General features: G+C 41.2%; 1 protein-coding gene across 1 annotated transcript in view; it reads right to left on the bottom strand.

The window, feature by feature from the left end:
- LOC136877751 (ABC transporter G family member 20) overlaps positions 1 to 21,101 on the bottom strand; it is a 160,322-nt gene that overhangs the window by 11,876 nt on the left and 127,345 nt on the right. Inside the window, exons 12-14 of the mRNA XM_068228734.1 lie at positions 17,633 to 17,703; positions 10,174 to 10,262; positions 3,157 to 3,333 (exon numbers count right to left, since the gene is read on the bottom strand). Coding sequence (XP_068084835.1) covers positions 3,157 to 3,333; positions 10,174 to 10,262; positions 17,633 to 17,703 — 337 coding nt within the window. The remainder of the gene's footprint in view (positions 1 to 3,156; positions 3,334 to 10,173; positions 10,263 to 17,632; positions 17,704 to 21,101) is intronic.

Below are 21,101 nucleotides of genomic sequence, written 5' to 3' on the forward strand. Positions count from 1 at the left end.
GGATGAAATGATGATGAAGACGACACATACACCCAGCCCCCGTGCCAGCGGAATTAACCAATTATGGTTAAAATATCCAACCCCGCCTGGAATGGAACCAAGGACCCCTGTGACCAAAGGTCAGCACGCTAAAAATTCAGCCATGGAGCCGGACATAGAAATCATATAAACCTATGCCATCACATATAATCATTGAAAATGGCGGTGTGTCATGGCCACTATTTTGCCGTTTCCTTGTTAATTTCCAAACACAAGAATATTTTCTATGATTATTTTTTTATTATGATTAGTAATATTATAGCTACAGCATGTACTAGAATTAGTGAAGTCCATCAAGCATAGATATTGTTTTCTTGAAGTTATTTTCGAGTAGTCAATTTTTTCATCAATTTTCACTTCAGAATATTGTTTAAACTTAACCAATGAAGCTAGCTCAATAATTCTAGTACATATTATTTATCTATATGAAATATATATGCATGCAAAATTTCATCTTAATATATTCAAAACTTTCAGAGTTATCAGGGAAACGAGCAACAGACTTACCATAAAAGGGCTTGCTTGGGTGACAGAGATTCGCGGTTTTGATCATAACTCCGATACTTTCTGTACTGTTACAAAGAGCAAAGTTCAATTTTAAAAGAAAAATAAATTTAAAAATCGCATTTTTAGTCGGTCAGAGGTGTCGATCCCCCCTTTAGACCAGTATTCTGTAAAGTAATATTGTAAGTTTACTGATTACTTGTTTAAAATGTGATTTGTAATTGTGAGTGAAATATTTCTCAATTAACTGTGAACAAACCCAATTATTTTTTTTCCTGTACTCTTCCTATCGTTGATGTTAAGTCTGAAGGTAGATGTTGTCTTATTCGCAGATGATGTTGCAAAGAGCGCCCCTACGAAAGATGACTTGCAACGAACGGCCTCATCTTGTACAGAACTGTATTCAAGTATAATGTGAGTATATAGAAACAAAAAACTAAAATTGTGGTTTTTAAATTAAAAAATTCTAAGTAAAATTCGTTTCTTGAGTTATAAAGCATGTCATGAAGCATCGTTATTTCAAAGACATACCCGCATTCATACAACCTTAGAAAAACCAGTTCTGTGTTATGGAAGTAAAGAATAGATAATAAGGAAACGTGATGCTAATAGAATTACTACCAATGAGATGAAACAGTAGGGGATATACTAGATGAGATCATAAAAGAATGAAACGGTGTTAAACTTAAAATTAAATCAGTAGTAGAATATCTAGGCTAGATGGCTCTCAAAAAAATATGGGAAGATCATGTCCGAAGAACGGATATAGGAAGATTTCCTAGAGAAATTCTCAAATACGCCTACTTGGTAAAGCTAAATAAGACATCTCACCCACCATAGTCTGTGGTCGATTTAAGACTGCGTGGAGGAACTGTGGAGGTACTTCTTCCTGACTTAAACGATAGCAAAACACCCAATCCATTTGAGAGATATTCGGAAACAAATTCAGAAAATTACTTGTCAACGCTGAGGCCTTCGGTTCAAAGGGTCCCATGTTCGATTCCCGGCCGTGTCGGGAATTTTAATTGCGCCTGATTAATTCTTCTGGCGCGGGGACTGGGTGTTCGTGTTTGTTCCAACAATTTCCTCTTCATATTCAGACAAAGCTCTACATTACCAACTACCACAGAAAAATGCAACAGTAATTAAATCCCTCCATATAGGGTTGGCGTCAGGAAGGGCATCCGGCCGTAAAATAGGACCAGATCCACACGTGATACACCATAAATTCGCACCCGCAACCCCACAGATGTGGGAAAATCTGTAGAAGAAGATGAAGCAGCTCAGAAAATAAGTTGTTGCAAATTTTTCGCAGCAGATGTCAAGAGTATCAAAAACACCAATTACAATTACTGTATAGTATGAAAACTGCATCATTGTAATGGATAAAGTTCGCCTCTTTTTGTGCCGAAAATAGTGCCATGCTAGCCTTCAACCGAAGGATTTACCAAGATCGTTGGGATGGCAGAAGATACATAGAATGAATCCATTGATCTACTATTAGACAATATAAGCAAAGGCAACAATAAAGTTGCAAAGCGTATTTATCATATAAATATAAGTGATCATCACGTTAGCTTTCTGTATCAGGTTTTGAAATGGCAAAAATTATATTAATGATACTGAGACAATCATCCGTTGTGAGGTACTGGTGCTTTCTACCCTTCTCCTAAGCTAACGGTATTATTACCACAATGAAAATGGCTGAACATCAGTCACAAAAGTAAATATTTGTTTTCTGGAGTTCAGAATGACCGCTTGCAGTACCATCCGCTTACTGCCGAGATCATGGTTCACTCTCGGAGGGGTCAGTGTTGCCAACTTGCCTAAGTGTGAACACTGAGAAACGACGAGCTTAAAACGACAGAGGTATGAAAGAAGTAGGATTACTTTATAGTTATTTCAGTCACCTTATATACTGGAAAATGTGGCTTTCACAAGATGTTTTAACTCCCGACCCCACTATCTCATCACGTTTAAGAACATTCAACCAACGTACTCTTCTTTATTGCAATGTTGATGCTTTCTTGTGATTGCAGAATGATAAGTCACTTTCCATTACTATAATGCCCTTCTCTGCAAAGTTGCCTAGAAGACTTGTTTACCTTCTAGTGATAATACCGGTTTTCTTAGATTTAAACATTTACAACTTATTATGGAATCGTCTGACAAAGATTTGAATTGCTCACAACAGCCGTTTTTAAAGTAAAATTTAAAAAACACTAAATGTAGACGAAAGAAGTGTGTTCAGTTTGCCAAAGAAATCAACCACAATTTAAACATCAGAAAACGCATAGTCAATATCAAGACCTTTAAATACAGATAAGAGGTGAAACTCTATTTATCACGCTATGCTGAAACGAATCTATGCCTGTGATTAGTAAGGTAAAACGTCTATCGGAGGTGATTTAGGTACAACTATGATATAATTTTCCACTACCTTAGATAACGAAAAGCAATTACGGTACCCAATCTACCCACGGGGATTGTTGGCGAGTCACTAAGACCGCGTACATTTCTTCTAGTTATCACGAACGCGTTGCGCAATTGTGTATTTAGTCATATCAATTGACATTTAAATAACAACTTGTGAAGGTGAAGGTGAATACATACCGAACATCATTCCACAGAAACCCATCATTAACGTGATGCCGAGCAGTGTGAATAAGCTACCATTACACTCGAGCCCGAAGAGCAACAGAGAAGTAAAGACCACCTCCATGACTTGCAACACCACACATGCCACTTGGCTCAGGAAATGTGACAGGAGGATCTCAATGGCTGTCACACCTGAAACACAAACTTCAATTAAAACCTTTTGTATGAGTCTATATTTATTGGCTGAAACGTAATTAACTACATGCACTAAGCTGTTACACCAGTAACGACAACGACCTAATTTTAAACTCTTTTGTAGTCCTTTAGGTCTTTTCTCTGGAAATGAAGCATATCAAGCTAGCAAAATAACACCACTGAGATTGACACTACTTACTGAACAGAACTTTTGAATTCCGAAATTACTTTCATTTCGTAATTATTCCGACCGTGGGGAATTTTCCAGTGAAATCTCCCTCTCGGTCAACACAGACTGTCCCCAAAGTGTCGTTGCATCAAACGACCGGTAATACTTACCATTCAGAAGGTGCTGAAAGAGGTGAAATCGTACTGAACAAAGTCAACAAGGCTTTAAAAAGACTGTCGGCAGCACGTTTGAATTATTCCGCAGACTGTATTAACATTTAACTGAAAGTTAATGTCATCTAACGTGTTTGAAAAAAATTGTACTATTTTACAATTACTCAACAGTAAAAATCACACGACGTAAGGTCTGAATAGTTACACAGTGAATTGTGCATGTGTGTGGTGCGCGCACGCAAGACTTGTCATTATGACACTGATACAACTGAATTATGTTGATATTCAGATTGCAGTACACTACAAAATGTTACATTACAGTAAAATACAGAACAAGAACGATATGATCAAGATCAACAATTTTACAGCGAATTGTATGTTCTGCTTACAATCTAAAATCCAACTTTCGAGGCTTCTTAGAAAGTAGATTCAACAGATCTGTTCGTTCTACAATTATGTCTCTGAATGTTTAATTTATTGTTAGTTCTTGTTTACTTTAATTTTGAATGGAAGATTCTAAATTACCACGGAGGGAATTAGATATTTTTCACCAATAGAATATGTCAAAAATGTGAAAAACATATGAGATGTAAGGCTTTTCAGGCGTTTGCTCTGTTAACCAGCGTTCTGTCTTAGGTCTGACACTAGACTCGTCAGAGTGGGATGTGTCAGACCCTACCCACTGACACTGCGGTGTATGCAGGTGAACTTATCAGAAGCCCTTATAAGAGGCACAGTCTGATAACTGCATACGGGAGATAAATCTCCACAATGGAATTATTGCCCGCCTAGCAATTTCGAATGGAAAATTCTAAATTCCATCGAGTATGAATGTGTAGTGGAGGGCGTCAGTTGCCTCTTAACTTCCGTGAGGAAGGAATTAATAATAATAATAATAACTTTACGTCCCAATAACTACTTATACGGTTTTTGGAGATGTCGAGATGCCCAAATTTAGTCCCGCAGGAGTATTTTCTTCATGCCAGTAAATCTACCGACAGGAGATTGACGTATTTGAGCACCTTCAAATACCACCATACTGAGCGAGGATCGAACATGCCAAGTTGGGGAGGGGGTCAGAAGGCCAGCGCCTCAATCGTATGAGCCGCTCAGCCTGCCTAAGGAAAGAACACATTCCGAGCAATACTTAATATCGGCACAGAAAGTATGTGAGCCGGAGTTTGAAATTGAATATCTGCAGGATTGTTCGATCTATTTCCACGAAAATAAACTTCATAATTAAGCTACATATATTTGTATTAATCAGGTGGAAAAATGAAGTTTTTGGACTGAATTAAAGGAATGTTTTGGATCAAGAATTAAAAAATATATATTTTGTCTGTTATGAGCAAACCTGACATTTCGGATACAAAAGAATTGGCTAGAAATCATTGGTATATGGTATACCTCTTTAACAACATTATAAAAAGAACTTTCTTTCTTAATCCGTGTAACCTCCAGGGTTGGTTCTTCCCTCGTGTTCAACAAGGGATCTCGCATCAAGGGCAGTGTCCCGGAGCATGGGAATTTGGGTCGGGGATAAAACTGGGAAGGAGGATCAGTACCTCTCCCAGGTGGTCTTATCTGTATGCTGAACAGAGGCCTGGAGTGGGGGATGGAAAATTGGAAGGGATAGACAAGGTAGAGGAAAGGAAGCGTCCATGGTCTGAAGTTATGTACTATCCAGGCATTTGCCTGGAGGAGAAGTGGGAAACCGCGGAAAACCAATTCGAGGATGGCCAAGGTGGGAATCGAAACCCCTCTACTCAACTGACCTCCCGAGTCTGAGTGAACTCCGTTCCATTCCTCGTAGCACTTTTCAAATTTCGTGGCAGAGCCGGGAATCGAACCCGGATCTCCGAGGGTGGCAGCTTATCACGCTAACCACTTCACCACAGGGGCGGACATAAGAATAACTTAATGAACAAAATTGTCATTGTAAGCCGAAACGATAAAATAAATTGCATTTTCTAGTTGCTTTGTCCATTGTGGCAACCTTCAATTGAAGAAAGTTTTTGTAAAAAAAAAAGTCAATGCCATATGCCTGCAATAAAAATGTTGCATTAACATTTTTTCACAGATATCTCTCATTTCTATGGAGCTGTTGTTAATATTGTGTGGAACCCCGGTATCTACCAACATGGTTGTCTGAGAAACAAACGCTCCGCATCGTTAGGTCGCAAGATGTTGGGCGCCACGTTAACAGAATACTCTTGAACGTGGAGTTAAAGGCACATTGTAAGGATGTATTTGTTTTAAGGTTTTTGTGTCGCTTAACGGCCTGTGCTCGCTGGCGCGATTATGCTGTAGGAAGAAGGACGTAGTTCGTGCAGGTAAGCCAGGCTGCCAATAGAAGGCAGAGGGCGTGAAGACACATGCGCGAAGCGAATTCAAGGACGGTCATTATTTATAAGTGTAGAGATATGCATCTCACCTGTCTCTATATTGATTATCCAAACTCACTCTTGTCTTTGAATACTGATCTTTAGTTCCCCGTCATTCTTAAAGGAAACCTGTTTTATACTGGCTCCTAATATTTAATGTTTATGTTTACAAAAACTTTTTTTTTTTTTGCTAGGGGCTTTACGTCGCACCGACACAGATAGGTCTTATGGCGACGATGGGATAGGAAAGGCCTAGGAGTTGGAAGGAAGCGGCCGTGGCCTTAATTAAGGTACAGCCCCAGCATTTGCCTGGAGTGAAAATGGGAAATCACGGAAAACCATCTTCAGGGCTGCCGATAGTGGGATTCGAACCTACTATCTCCCGGATGCAAGCTCACAGCCGCGCGCCTCTACGCGCACGGCCAACTCGCCCGGTCTTTTTTTTTTTTACAAAAACTGAGTAACATATTAATATTCCAAATGTCATTTGTTGTGCACTTATAGGGCCTAATTCATTTAGCGTATGGCTTGTTGTGCCGGGTGTGTCAGAGGATGTGTTCAGCTGACTTGGTGCAGGTTTATCTCCTCGACTCCCATGGGTGACCTGCGCGTTTAGGTGTGAGGTGATGGTGATCACGAGAGAGGGAGAGGATGAAACCCCGTGTCGCCGCATAGCCCACTCTGTCGAATAACAGCAACGGGTCTGCTCAAGACTTAATATCCCCATCCGACGGACGAATCCCCCATCAACAGCGTCGTATGCCCTCGCTCAATATGAGCACTGCGAAGAGGTTTGGAATTGAGTCCAGGCTTTTGGCACGTAATCTAGTGGTTAGAAATTGCGTACCACCATCTCTCCTACCATGCCGGCCAACATTCTGATGGGGGACTTTTCCACCAGCGGGACTCAAACCAGCTAACATTGGTGTCAGACCATATACGCTTGACGCCTTAACAGGTTATTTATTTATTTATTTATTTATTTATTTATTTATTTATTTTTATGCTATATTTTGTGACCAACATAGGTTGCTAGTTGCTTTACGTCGCAACGACACAGATAGGTCTTATGGCGACGATGGGATAGAAAAGGCGCAGGAGTGGGAAGGAAGTGGCCGTGGCCTTAATTAAGGTACAGCCTCAGCATTTGCCTGGTGTGAAAATGGGAAACCACGGAAAACCATCTTCAGAGCTGCCGGCAGTGGAATTCGAACCCACTATCTCCCGGATGCAAGCTCACAGCCGCGTGCCCCTGACCGCATGGCCAACTCGCCCGGTGACCAACATAGGACCACTCCAGTCAATTATACGAAGAAATTTTAGCTTTTCTATGCTTCCAATATTCTTCATACTTTCAAATGCCGACATTCTTTCTTCAGTTGATAACACTCTACCTTTTGCCCTTTTATTAACTGATTTGTAGTCTAACATGTGAGTCGTTGAGAATCTTAATTTTGTCTGTTTTTTCTTGAGATCATGTAATGTAATTTGGAGTTCATTAATATACGAGGATTGCGGTAAAAGTCATGGCAGCTACTTTTTGTGTAGATATGTGAACGGATCACAAATGTATACAGTATGTGTCGTGTGGAAGTTCTGCAGGCATAGTGTGTATGCAGAACAACAGATGGCTCTGTGATAGCTGGTAGTAGCGCAGCGAGGGCTGTGAAATCTGTCAGCTGGTGAGTGTCGTGAGAGATGGAAGTAACCCGTGTTGAGCAGCGCGTTTACATCACAATAGCCGTTCTCCGAGGGAGAAATGCGACGGAATGTCACAGTGAATTAGTGGAAGCCCTTGGAAATAATGCCCTACTATACCGTACAGTAGCACGGTGGGTAGGAGAGTTTCAGCAAGGACGTGTGTCAACCAGTGACGAGCAACGTTCGGGACGACCTGTCAGTGTGCGGACCGACGTTCCACGTGCCGTCATCGAGCAGCTCCTGGATGAAGACAGACGATGGGCGCTACTGGGGTTAAAGAGGGCAAGTGGTATCGAGAAACGCACCGTCCACATGATATTGCGTAATGAGCTGCAACTGCGCAAATTCGCATCGCAGTGGGTACCGCATGCACTGACGGAAGTTCTAAGGTGGGTGCGCTATGCAATATGCTCCGACCACCTTGCACGCTGGCAACAAGACAGCGATCAATTCTTGTCACAAATAATCACCATCGATGAAGTTTGGGCCAGGGCATACGAACCAGAACTGAAACGTCAGTCCGCGCAGTGGCGACATCCTGGATCACCAGGTGTGCAGAAGGTCCGTCATAATCCTTCCCCAGCCAAATTGTTGGCGATCGTCGCGTATGACGTCAGGGGTGTCATTGTTTGCCACTTTCTTCCATATGGCAGAACAGTGACCGCACAGTACTACAGGGACTTCCTGGTGCGACAGGTACGACGTGGCGTTCGGGAGAAACGTCCCGGATCTTGTGGACAGTGCAGTAATCCTGCACGACAATGCAAAACCACATAAAGAAGGGTGTGTAGGGCAGCTACTGCGACGTTGGGGATGGGAAGAATTGGAGCACCCCCCGTTCTCTCCCGATATTTCGCCCTGTGACTTTGATCTCATTCGAAAGATTAAGGAACTACTACGTGGTAGGCGATTTGCAACACGAGAGGACATTGCTAATGCTGTGCGCCAACAGGTGACCCGATTCACACATGGTGCGGCAAATACTGAGGCAGATGGTATTCAGCGCCTCCCACATCGTTGGCAGCGTGTGGTGTCAGTAGCAGGGGACTACTTGAAGGTCTTTAGGCCCAGGTTTGTCATGTCAACTTTATGTGTACTGTGTTGTCATTCTTTTGCACCGGGAAGGCCAGATTGCCCAGTATATTACCGTGATAAATTAGCGTGTTACGATATTTCAGTGCTATTCATTGTCCACACGTGTAGTTAACACCTTGTCCTTTCGTATGTATATGTCACATTTTCCAACCGGACTGGTATCTTCAAGAAAAAAATAGTTGCCATAACGTTTGCCCCAACCCTCGTAAATCTTAATTTCTGTGAACCATTTAATCCTGGTATTACTGTTCCATAATTTTTCTACTAATTCTAGTTTCCGGTGGTCTAATACGATATCCGAAAATTAGATGCGCTTCTTGCTAATTGTGCTCAATCATCATCATCATCATCATCATCATCATCATCAGTGTCTAAAGGCATTGTCTTGTCTATGCAACCATTCTATTCTATCCTCAGTTGCTCGTTTCATTTCATAATAAGAACCAAAATGAAGGTTCTGTGCCAAGTCTTGAAGGAATTTTTTCCTCGGACATCCTCGACCTTTTCAAACCTGTAGCTTTAAGAATGTTAAACAGTTTGCACGTTATCGCAAGCCTTTTGAATATCTACAAACGCCAGATAGGTGTTCCTATTCATCTCCAACCTCCTTTCTAATATTCTCCGGAGATCTAAGGTAGCTTCTCTTTTCCCCACCCCGGTTCTAAAGCAGAAATGGTCTTGATCAATTTTTGTTACTTATCCTGTTTTTTATTATTGATAGTAGTATTTTGAATGTATGAGAGAACAGAGTTATGGTTCTGTGGTCGGAACATTCTACACTACTTCCCTTCTTTGGTTCGATTTCATTATAAACTATGTTATTTGAAGCTATTGTCCAATGGACATTAACTTGATATTGTTTATTTATACACGTTCTAATTATTATTTCTGTCTTAAGTATTTTATCGATTTCAGCTGTATTAATAGTTTGAAAATAGTGCCACTTGCATAAGCCACATCTGGCTTAATGACTGTTTTGTGCAGTCGATAAGTTTTTTTTTGTTGTGTTTTTGGTGACATAATTTGTTTTTTATTTTTAAAATTCTATTTCACCTAAATACTTACATTTATCAACAATTTTAATTTCATGTTCATCAATATTAATTTTATTTTAGAGTGGTGGATCAGGTAACATGATTTCATTTTTTCGAAATAAATTCTAAGACCTATTTTCTCTGCTATTTTCTGCAGAGATCTGATTTAATGCTCAGTTTCCTGAACATAGTGTGGTGATAAGAGTGTTCGCTGCCGTCATGGTATGACAACTACTGTAATTACCGGCACCTGTTTTCATGTGTCTGTGTCACACTCTCACCTGCTACGATGTTACGATCCCAGATTCCCTCCGTGCGGTCGGTAACGATCAATGTGGCGGTGATGGTAGTGGCCAGGAAGAACACCGTGCTATAACATAAATAAGAGAATTCACAGAGGATGATAAGTTCTCCGAAAGGTATTTGAAAATTATGTGTTATATATTTAGACTGGACTGGATACAAATAATTTTTCAAATTGACACCATAAATCTGTGAATTCATGATTTTAATGCCATTTCAACAAACAGATTTATGAAGAAAAGGAGATTTTCAGCATCTAATTTTAAAAAGAACAACGGAGAGAAACCTGAATGAAAATACTTAAATAAATAATTTTACAATAGCTACTTCTTCTTCATCATCCTGGCCTTGTTCTCAATTTCTTGGGGCCGACACGTGTGTGGATTTGTCCTAGGTTTACGGCCAGATGGGACGCCCATTCAAAATAACCCGCAGGGAGGATCGATATTCGTTGCTTGCTGTTACCGCAACCTCGTTCCAACAGGATATTCGGAGGGCCTCCGTGGTAAATGTATCATATCAGGCGGTATGAAATTGGCTGCACGATGGAGGACTAATATTAAGGAGGTCTGTGCCAAAACCTCATTTAAAACCACAGCATAGGTTAGCTCGTGTGAGGTGGCATCAGGAACAGTGGAAGCGTACACTCTTTTCTGATGGGATCAGTATAAGTTGTAACCAAACAACAGTAGCATGGTAGGCTGGAGATGGAAGGAGCCTTTCAACCTGGAGCAGCGTCAACAGCAAGGGGTTCATTAATATTTTGGGATGGGATCATGTTTGGTCGACGTTCGGCTCCAATTCCTATCCAGAGTAACACGACTGATCTAGTATACAAAGACAACATCCTGCGATCTCGAGTTACAGGATTTGCATCTACTGTGGGTGAGTGATTTACTCTAGGAGATGATAATGCTCGTACCCATCGAGTCAGAGTGACCAGTCAGTTTCATGAGATGTATGCCATGCAGTGGTGGCCAGCATATTCTTCGGATATGAACTCTGTTGAACATGCATGCCGTAAACCGAAGAGAGCGATTTCCCACCGTTCTAATCCTCCTCCTAATATTCAGCAACTTACTGATGATGATGTTCAAGGGTAGGATAATGTTCCCCAAGACAAGTTCTATTCGTGTGTTAGAACGTGTTCGAGCATGCCTCAGAACCCGGGGTGGCTATACATGGTAGTAATCTGCCATGCAATGAACGATAATGTCGCGTTCGAAATCTCACATTACCAAATTTGTGCTTTCGTTGCGATTGTGTGCTTTTGCAATGGCTGACTGCACGTTCTTTTTCTTTGTATATACAGTTCGTAACATATCATGTACCTACGTAAACGTAACGAAATAAAAATTGCACTAAACCAGAATATGCAAGGGAGCCTCCGTAGCTCAGACGGCAGTGCGTCGGTCTCTCACCGCCGGATACCGCCGTTCAAATCCCGGTCACTCCATGTGAGATTTGTGCTGGACAAAGCGGAGGCGGGACAGGATTTTCTCCGGATACTGCGGTTTTCCCTGTCATCTTTCATTCTAGCACCACTCTCCATTCTCATTTCATAGCATCTGTCCGTCATTAATAAATCACTTTGAGAGTGGCGACCCCATCGTACTAATAGTCTATATATGATTCATTCATTACATCCCTGACCCGGTCAATGACTGCAAAACAGGTTGTAGGTTTTCATCAGAATATGCAAAGCTTCTTATGAGCGAGGTAAGTATAAAGTCTATAAAATATAGCAGAAGAAAAATGACATGAAATTCTGTCTTTAAAATTGTGCGTACGCTGTGTATGGGCGGGAGGTAAAAGCTTTCACTCCTTACCCGTACAGCGGGCCTCCTAGACGGCAGACCAGGGAGATTTGTATCGGTGATGTGATTTGCGAAGAAGGTGAGGTGGATGCGGCCGTGGCTGTCCCGACATGCGCCTTAGTGCAGGAGAATAGAAACCATTTTCAGGACAGTCGACGGTGGGGATCAACCCCTCCACCTCCCGAACTGGAGCTGCAAGGCTCGTAAAAGCCGCTGTTAAGTCGAAACTCACTCTACTCGCTGTATGCAGTGATGGCAAGATAGGAAGCCATTTAACGCCATTTGATTGCCTCCTATGAGATGTTTCGAACCATAAGTACTCAGTCTGAAGGCTACTTGGATTCCCAACAGCTCCACCATCAGCTGTCATAAATGTCCTGGACGTCACCGAAGAGGCGTACTAGGAAAATGAGGGGTGAGGTAAGGCAGCTTTTAACGGGTACATGTGATGGGTCAACCACAGGTAAAATGCGATTGAGGATCATTCTTTCCAGTAATTTGTAGAGGTGACACAGAAATGTAATGGGTCTGAAATCTTTTGGACGGTTCCCTTCCTTGCCAGTTTTCAGTAGGGCAATTACTCTGCTCTTTCTCCAAACCTTCGGTACCTGACTTCTGCCCATACAGTTGTTGAAGAGCTGTAGAAACCATTCCTTGGTTTTTGATCCAAAATACTTAATCTGCTCTGATCGAACGTCAACCAGACCTGCTGACTTGCCCTTTTCTACATTCTTTAATAGCCTCATTCAATGCCAGCTTGTAGAAGGGTACAGTGAGACAGTTCCTTTCTGCCATGCATTCTGTTCGATCTCACTTTATGGGTTGCCTTACCATTCAGGAGTAACTGATGGACAACTGGGGTTGCGTTTGTGTTAGTGCGTCCAGTGGTCTTCGTAGAATCGTTGTTAAGGCGCTTCAGTAGTCTCCATGCTTTGTGACTGTCTTTTGTCAGGTCTAAGTTTTCTACAGTCCTGATCCACTGAGCCTTTTTGCTGCACTTAGAGAGGATATATGATGGTCACCAGTTGTGATTGTTTCTTCGCCGAAGGAGTTATCCTTGGAATAGTTTTATATTCCACGAACTGAGCAGCTGGGTCTGAGGTGAATCCTGGGATGTACGAAGTCCGACAACCGCGGTGTATGGATGTTCTGGAGCACTTCTTCACAGCTGAATATGAACATCAGGTCGGACAAAAATGGTGTTTCCGTATTTACATGATGAAATGAAATGTCGTATGGCTTTTAGTGCCGGGATATCCCAGGACGGGTTCGGCTCGCCAGGTGCAGGTCTTTCTATTTGACGTCCGTACGCGACCTGCGCGTCATGATGAGGATGAAATGATGATGAAGACAACACATACACCCAGCCCCCGTGCCATTGGAATTAACCAATTAAGGTTAAAATCCCCGACCCGGCCGGGAATCGAACCCGGGGCCCTCTGAACCGAAGGCCAGTACGCTGACCATTCAGCCAACGAGTCGGACAATTTACATGATGGGGTCTGTCAACAACAAGATATATTCTATTTGCTTCTTGTCAACGCATTTCACTGCCTCTGCGTGTCTCCTCTACATAGAGGATGCGGCATCTGTGTTGACTGCATTGATCTTATGACAGTTCTTCTTTGGCTGATGATATGTCTTCAGTGTCAACAGAGGTAATTGTTAAATGTGGCCCTGAGAAGGGCCTTGATGGTGATGTTGATGGTATCAAAGTTTTAGCCGGCATTGTCGTTGCCCAGGGGTTGCCCAATTGCTAATACATTCGCTATCAAGTCGCAGTCTTCGGGGAGGCACCTTTCGTCATCCCCAATGTTGTATTGGTATGAAGATATAATTATATATATATGTGTGAAATGTATTTTATTGAAGAAATAATTGAAATTAAACATGAATACAGAATACTATTGAAAAATTTCTTGCAGTGTTGTATAATGTGGCTAAACTTTGTAATTATACTTTGAGGAACTTTGTACTCCCTTCAGAATCTTGGGGTAGTTTTTATCATATCTGACAAAATCAGTGCATGACATGTTTAAATTAATGAATGCCAAAAGTTCAGCTTTGACTAATTCAAGTTGCATTCTGTTAGTAATCACTGAAGCGTAGCACATTGTATTTCCCGGAAATAATTGCTTTAGTCAAGGTTCTATCACCAATGTAAGTTGTATCTGTTGTTTCCTGATTCGTCCTTGAGTTGATATACTCAGGAATCATCCGGTGCACTAGAACATTGTCACTAGAACCCTAGAACGCCACAGATGGACCCTGTTTTAACATATGTTTTGTTATAAACTTCATCTCACATCTGAAGAGAATCTTGTCGTAACCAAAGATTTGGCATCTGATTTATATTTATAACCCCCAAAACAATAAAACCAGGTTCAAACCACACACATACGTTATGTGTATGTTTTCAAAGTCACGGGTGAAAACAATTCTAGCTTAAACCAGAAAACCTTGTGCGCTGTGAACACTATGTCTCACCAGCAAAGGCAGATCCAGACGCTACTGGTTACTATTATTAAGCACCTGCGGTCGACCACTGTGCTGTATTTATGGTATTCTTCGTGCACTTCTAAAACAGTTCACTAGGAATATCAAATGCCTCACAACCTCAGATACCCTTCTGGTGAAATGTAGTGTTTAAATAGGTCCGGCTCCTTGGCTCAGTGGTCGGCATACCAGCCTTCGGTTGAGAGGACATCAGATTAGATACCTGGTTGTGCCGGAGATTTTGGCCGCGTTTCTTTCATTCCTCTGGTTCTGGGGTTGGGTGTTTTTGATCGTCTTAACACATCACTCTTCATTTGCACACAACACAACACATCACATTACCAACCACAAAGAAAGTAGTAGTAGTGTATATTCTAGTATAAGCGGGAACAAATTTGTTTCTTTCACTGGCCTTCGTCAGTCTCATCCTTTGTCCTGACAATATGAAAGGGACTGAGGTAAAATAAAATGCTTGTAACTGCCAGACACTGTAATGGAGTAAAAGTATCGCTCATAGGGTCAGTTGGTGAAGACATTTCAGTGAGCTTGGAAGAATGAATAGCATCTCTTGCCTCGGCGAGGAAAGCAAATGAGAAAATAACTTCACTCCTCATTATCCTGGCATGTCTCTTCAATGATGCCTGGGCTGTCTAATGGAATCATTGGGGATCCAACAAGAATTCGGTGGTGGTGGTGGTGGTAGTGATTTTTGGTTTAAGAGGAAGTGAAACTTGGTAACCATCCTCTCTGAATAAATTAGGTGGAGAAGAATCAAAATAACACTATTTATTCAACGGAGGATCCTCAAAAAGGAATCTTTAACAAAAGTGATTGTATTAAGCCGAAAATGTCACAAACACATCAAAATGAAACATAAGTTCCCTGAATAGGAGAACTCTTGAAATTTACATACACTTGATTAATCCACTCTCACATAAAGTGAATGACGAGATCAGCAGTAGTCGCGCCATCGGCTATTATGAGTTAAAGTGTCTCTTGCAGCCTGAGGTTCCAACTTAGGCCAGAGAGGTCGACGACTCTGTGACGGTGTGAGCCGCGGTGAAGTCGGGACCACAAGAACACACTGGGGGGGGGGGTCTTCCCTCTTTGGGAGGTAAGAGTGGATAGATCATCTTGGGATTTCGGATTGCTAGCCATTCCGATTCCCACGACGCCAAGGTTGTTCGACATAGCTGAGAATACATATTTCTAACTGTTACATTCATAGGTCTTTTAGGTAAATGTACCGCTTTTTTTGCTCCTTCGTCTTCAAGTTCATCTCCCGCAATCTCACCGGAGCCACGCGAAAGTGATTCTGGTGGCAGCATCACACAATCTGGCTAGAAGGTCATGACCTTGCTGTACCTGTGCATGTTGTGGGATACAGGTGTCAATAGACTGCAGAGAATTTAACCAGTCAGTACACACGAGAAAGTGGTTTCGTTCGTCACTCAATGAAAACTGTAGAGCTTCTCAGGTGACGAAACGTTCGGCAGCATACACGTTACAGACACTAGGAAGCGAGATCTTCGTGCTGATATTTTCGGAGATGAAAGAACACCCCACATTTTCTTCGATCGTAGAAGCATCCGTGAAGAGATATCGCGCGGCCGGATGCTGGTGATCGAAGTCCTGGAAATACCTCCGATGAACAGAGGGATCCGTGTTCATCTTGGATTCACGGAGTAGATCTAGCTGTATATTCCGCCCTATACTGGCCACGGAGGTATCTCGTTAGAGGTCCGCTCAAGAAAACCACCAGTAGCCACATCTAACTCACAACACATGCTATCAATTAGAATCCCAACCGGCTGTGTGGCATTTGGTCGATTTTGGTATCTCTGGTGGTAGTGGGTACTAAAGATGCATTAATAGCTGGGATGTAGCAGTATTTCACGAATTTTGGCAGTGTATGTGAGAATTATCTGCTGCCTCTTTATTCGTAAAGGTAGAACTCCCGCTTCATCGAACAGGCTGGGAATGGAGCTAGTACGGAAAGCTTCCGTTGCCAGCCTAACGTCACTATGGTGTACACTATCTAAAAGGTTCAGCACAGATCTTAATGCTGACCATAAATCGCACTACCATAGTCAATTCAGGAAAGGACCGTAGCTGTGTAAATCAGCCCCCGCCCCCTCCCCCCACACGAAGTGCCGCTGAGAAACTTAACTATGTTAAGTCTCTTCATGCAGGCAACCTTCAAATTATGCATGTGGGGTTGCCACGTTAGTCTCGGATCAAAATGGAAACCTAGGAACCTGCAGGTGTCAACCACTGGTAAGACAATGTTTCGCAAGTGGAGCTCTGGTTTAGGGTGCAAAAGCCGACGTCGACAGACGTGTACAACTGAGGGTTTTGCCGCTGAAAATCGAAAATCATGGTGCAGGGCCCATTTGTCGACTCGGTTAATAGCTTACTGTACCTGTCTCTCAGTAACAACCATACTTCCGGATATAAAATGTAGAGCTAAATCGTCTACATTCAGCGATGGAACGACTGCGGGCCCAGCAGCGGCAACTGTGCCGTCCATGGGGATGGCGAACAGCGTGACACTAAGCACAGATCCATGTGATAGTTTTCTTGAATGTACCGTAATATTGAGAAAAAGAATTCCGTGTTCGGATTCGAAAGAGCCGGAGGGACATGAAGTTCTCAATGAACTGAAGTTTAGAATTTGTCTCACTACGACGGTGTCACATGGTAATTTACATAACGTTTGGCACATGAATGTGCCTTACCTTCGCGAAAAGATTTGAAAAATACGGATTCATTTTATAAACAAATAGCATTTTTGTTTTAGTAGTATATTATTTCATTAATGTCACATGTTTCTGAAGATATTCACTCTTTTTGTCTATGAATGTATGTAACTGTAGGCAATTAACAACACTGCCAAATAATAGCTACAATTAACAATTTAAAATGCTATTTTGTTGGACTTTTGAATCCAGTGTGCATATTATACTATTATTTTAGATCTAGAAACTCAGAACTTAATAAAGTCTACGAATCTTTGGTATAGGACTTTTAAGTTTGTTTTTTGGATTGAGGCTCTTTTAGTGATTCCACCTCAATGTACAGTAGACTAGGGCGAGAAACTTCAAAATTATAGTCTATTACTTACGAAGTGAGCACCCCAGGCGCCATGAAGGTGTCATATCGAGGATAGTTAGGACCATATACAGGAGTATTAAACTGTAACAAACAGGTTTACAGTGGACATTAAAACAAGAATGGACGCGTAATACACTCCTTTAATGCACACAAACAAATATGGTTTATTTTAAACTTTAAATCCTTCGGAGTGATGTAATAATAATGCATTTCGGAAGAGTGGAGGAATGAAAAGTAAAGGCTTTCTTAATCGCGACACGAAGTCAGGAAGAGTGGAGGAATGAAAAGTAAAGGCTTTCTTAATCGCGACACTGTCAGGAAGAGTGGAGGAATGAAAAGTAAAGGCTTTCTTAATCGCGACACTAAGTGAGGAAGAGTGGAGGAATGAAAAGTAAAGGCTTTCTTAATCGCGACACTGTCAGGAAGAGTGAAGGAATGAAAAGTAAAGGCTTTCTTAATCGCGACACTAAGTGAGGAATGAAAAGTAAAGGCTTTCTTAATCGCGGCACTAAGTGAGGAATGAAAAGTAAAGGCTTTCTTACCACGCCTCTCGAGAAGCAGAAGTCACGTTCCACTGTATTAAGCATCACTAACGCCAGGCTATAATATATTTCTTACATAAAAGTGACAGCAATGGAAACAGCTTTCATTTAGGCGGAAACTATAATGACAAAGATTGATGAGAATTGAATGCATATAGCAGAAGTGAAAGTTGTAAAAACTGTGTTATGAAAGATAGAGAGAGGAGAGTGAGAAATGACACAGGGAAATAAATAAAAATTAAGACAGAAATTTGAGAAAAGTTGACTGGGATGATTTGAACATGTTTAATGAATATTTCAGTCACCCTTGATCTGCATTCAGGGCTGTCGGCCGGACGGCAGATTCCTTATCAGTTGTTTGCTTAGTCTTTCTTAAATAATTTCAAAGAAGTTGGAAATTTATCGAATATTTCCTTGGTAAATTATTCCAATCTCATATTCCAATTTCATCTTCGTATTATGATCTTCTGAAAGCTCCATTCCAGCTTATTCGTCTACTAATGTCATTCCACACGATCTTTCCACTTTCAGCTCGCAACGTACCACTTAGCCGAGCAGCTCGCCTCCTTAGTTCCAACTCTTCCCAGCCCAACTTCGTAACACCAAAAACAAACAGTGCTGCTTTACCGTTCTCGAATAAAGTAATCCTGGCGATGGTGCCGTACACTGGAACCATACCATAATCGGGGTCTTACGAATCACGTATACGCATTTTGCTTTATCTCCTTGCTAAATCTCTAAATTATCTCACAACCTTATGGAGAGGTCTTTAACTTTCATTTACAACCTTATTAATGCGATTACTCCAATGAATATGTTATTTTATTCAGTAATCGCCATGAGGTACTCCCACTCCATCAACAAATCTCAGAGAACTTTTCCTCTTTGTGAAACTTACAACCTGACTTTTCACCCCGTTTAACATTATCTGCTGTCCTCCTTACAACTTCGTCGAGATCTTTTGTAGTTGCTCACAATTCTGTAACTTATGTATAACTCCGTACAGTGTAATATCATCCGAGAAAGCCTTATCTATGATTCCAGGTCTTTAATCATATCACACACATAAGAAAATATAAAGGTCCCATAATTCTGCCTTGTGGACCCTCTCTTAATCATTACGGCTTCGCCTACCCTAATTCTATGAGTTCTATTTTTAGAAATTCAGTCACCAACTCAATCACTCATTCGTCTAGTCCAGCACCCCTCATTTTCGTCAATAGTCTCCCATGATTCATTCACTCAAGAACGTGGATATGTTAGTAGCCAAGGTCTGTCTAGACAGACCTTGTTAGTAGAGATAGAGTTCATTTGGCCTCCTGAGTCTAATACATCTATATTTTGCTGGAATCCTGCAAGTTGAGCCTCACTGGAATAAACTTTCCTAAACACGAACTGCCTTCTATCAAACCAGTTAGTAAATTCACAACCATGCCCAACATCACCAGAAGGAATGTTTTCCCCAAGTTGCATGCAACAGATGTCACGCTAACTGGCCGGTAATTATCCGCTTTACGTTTATCACTAGAGCCCGGATTTCCATGCAAATGCATATTTTTAAATAAGATAGCTACACTTCTCAAACTTTGCAAATATTCGTTTTACAGCTTAACAATTCCAAATAACCGTTCTTTTTCCGTGCATGTTTGCATGTTTTGGCATTTTTCGGAGAAAATTCATGCATAATGCATATTTGGAAGATTTTGGATTTAATAGCGCATATTTGGATGTTTAATATTGCATAATATGAGTTTTATTCTGACTTTGACGCATATATATGGTTAACTTGCATCATAGTGCATTTTCTGAATGTTAGTTTGCAGAATTTGGGACAATTTTTCACGTTGTAGGCTACAGTATGTCTATTACTGAGAGACGGAGAGAATGTATTCCTGGCATCCTATGTGACAACCATAGTTAGTAGCCTACATACGGTACAGGTCCTACAGTATAATGCAATTAACCAAACACTTTCTTATCTGTTGCTTGAGTAAACAATGACGTAAGTCGGAAAGCCCCACGTCGAAATCTAATTCTTAGGAATAAGGTGTTCCAGTTTTACAGTTGTACATTGCTATAAATTGAACCGTAAATTGTGCATTAATCATTGACGGCTCATTTTTCGTCTGTTAGACGAACAGAAGAAACCTTGTATCGCACTTCTGTGGCGCCGCGTTACTGGGATAGCAGCTTACAAATTCTGGCTTTTCATTGAACCCTCTACCGTTGTTATCCTGGAATGTCCTACCTGGAACTCTCAATCGTCACACGTCTATGTTATCGCAGCAAGCAATCGTTACCACTTATTGAGGACATTCAAATGTGTCTGCAATCATCGCATGGAGAAGCAGCTGCCGCAGATAGAAATAAGTTGAACAAATCGATTCGTTCAAATCCTTATTTTGAATTCGTCAAGCTTATAAAAGACGTATTGTGGTGAAAATGCAAAAGACGTACAATTTGACCTCACTTTGTCCAAATGTCTTCATTGAATTACGCATCTATCACTTCTCGTGACGTAAAAAGATAATTTTCTGTGCTTAAGTATGTGCTGAATGATAAACGGATGAGCTTAAATCAAGACAATTTGGAGAAATTAGGGTAGTTTTTGTTCATGTTTCAAAAGGAACTTAATTTTGATAGTGCATATTTTCCAGTTTATTGTGCATGTTTTGGCATATGATAGTGCATGAATGCATGCATATTTTGAGATTTGATAGTGCATGGAAATCCGGGCTCTATTTATCACCCTTTCCTTTGTACTATAGCAATTCTCTATTCATTTGACCTACCTCATCCATGCAAACAGTAATCAAATAATTACTTCAGATATGGTACTATATCCCAACCTTTATTATAACCCCATAAATCTTATCAATTCCTGCTGCCTATAGAGCTTTCAACTTGTGTATATTTTTGTAAATATATATATTTTTA

The sequence above is a fragment of the Anabrus simplex genome, chromosome 7 (assembly GCF_040414725.1).
Source record: "Anabrus simplex isolate iqAnaSimp1 chromosome 7, ASM4041472v1, whole genome shotgun sequence".
Classification (NCBI taxonomy): Eukaryota; Metazoa; Arthropoda; class Insecta; order Orthoptera; family Tettigoniidae; genus Anabrus; species Anabrus simplex.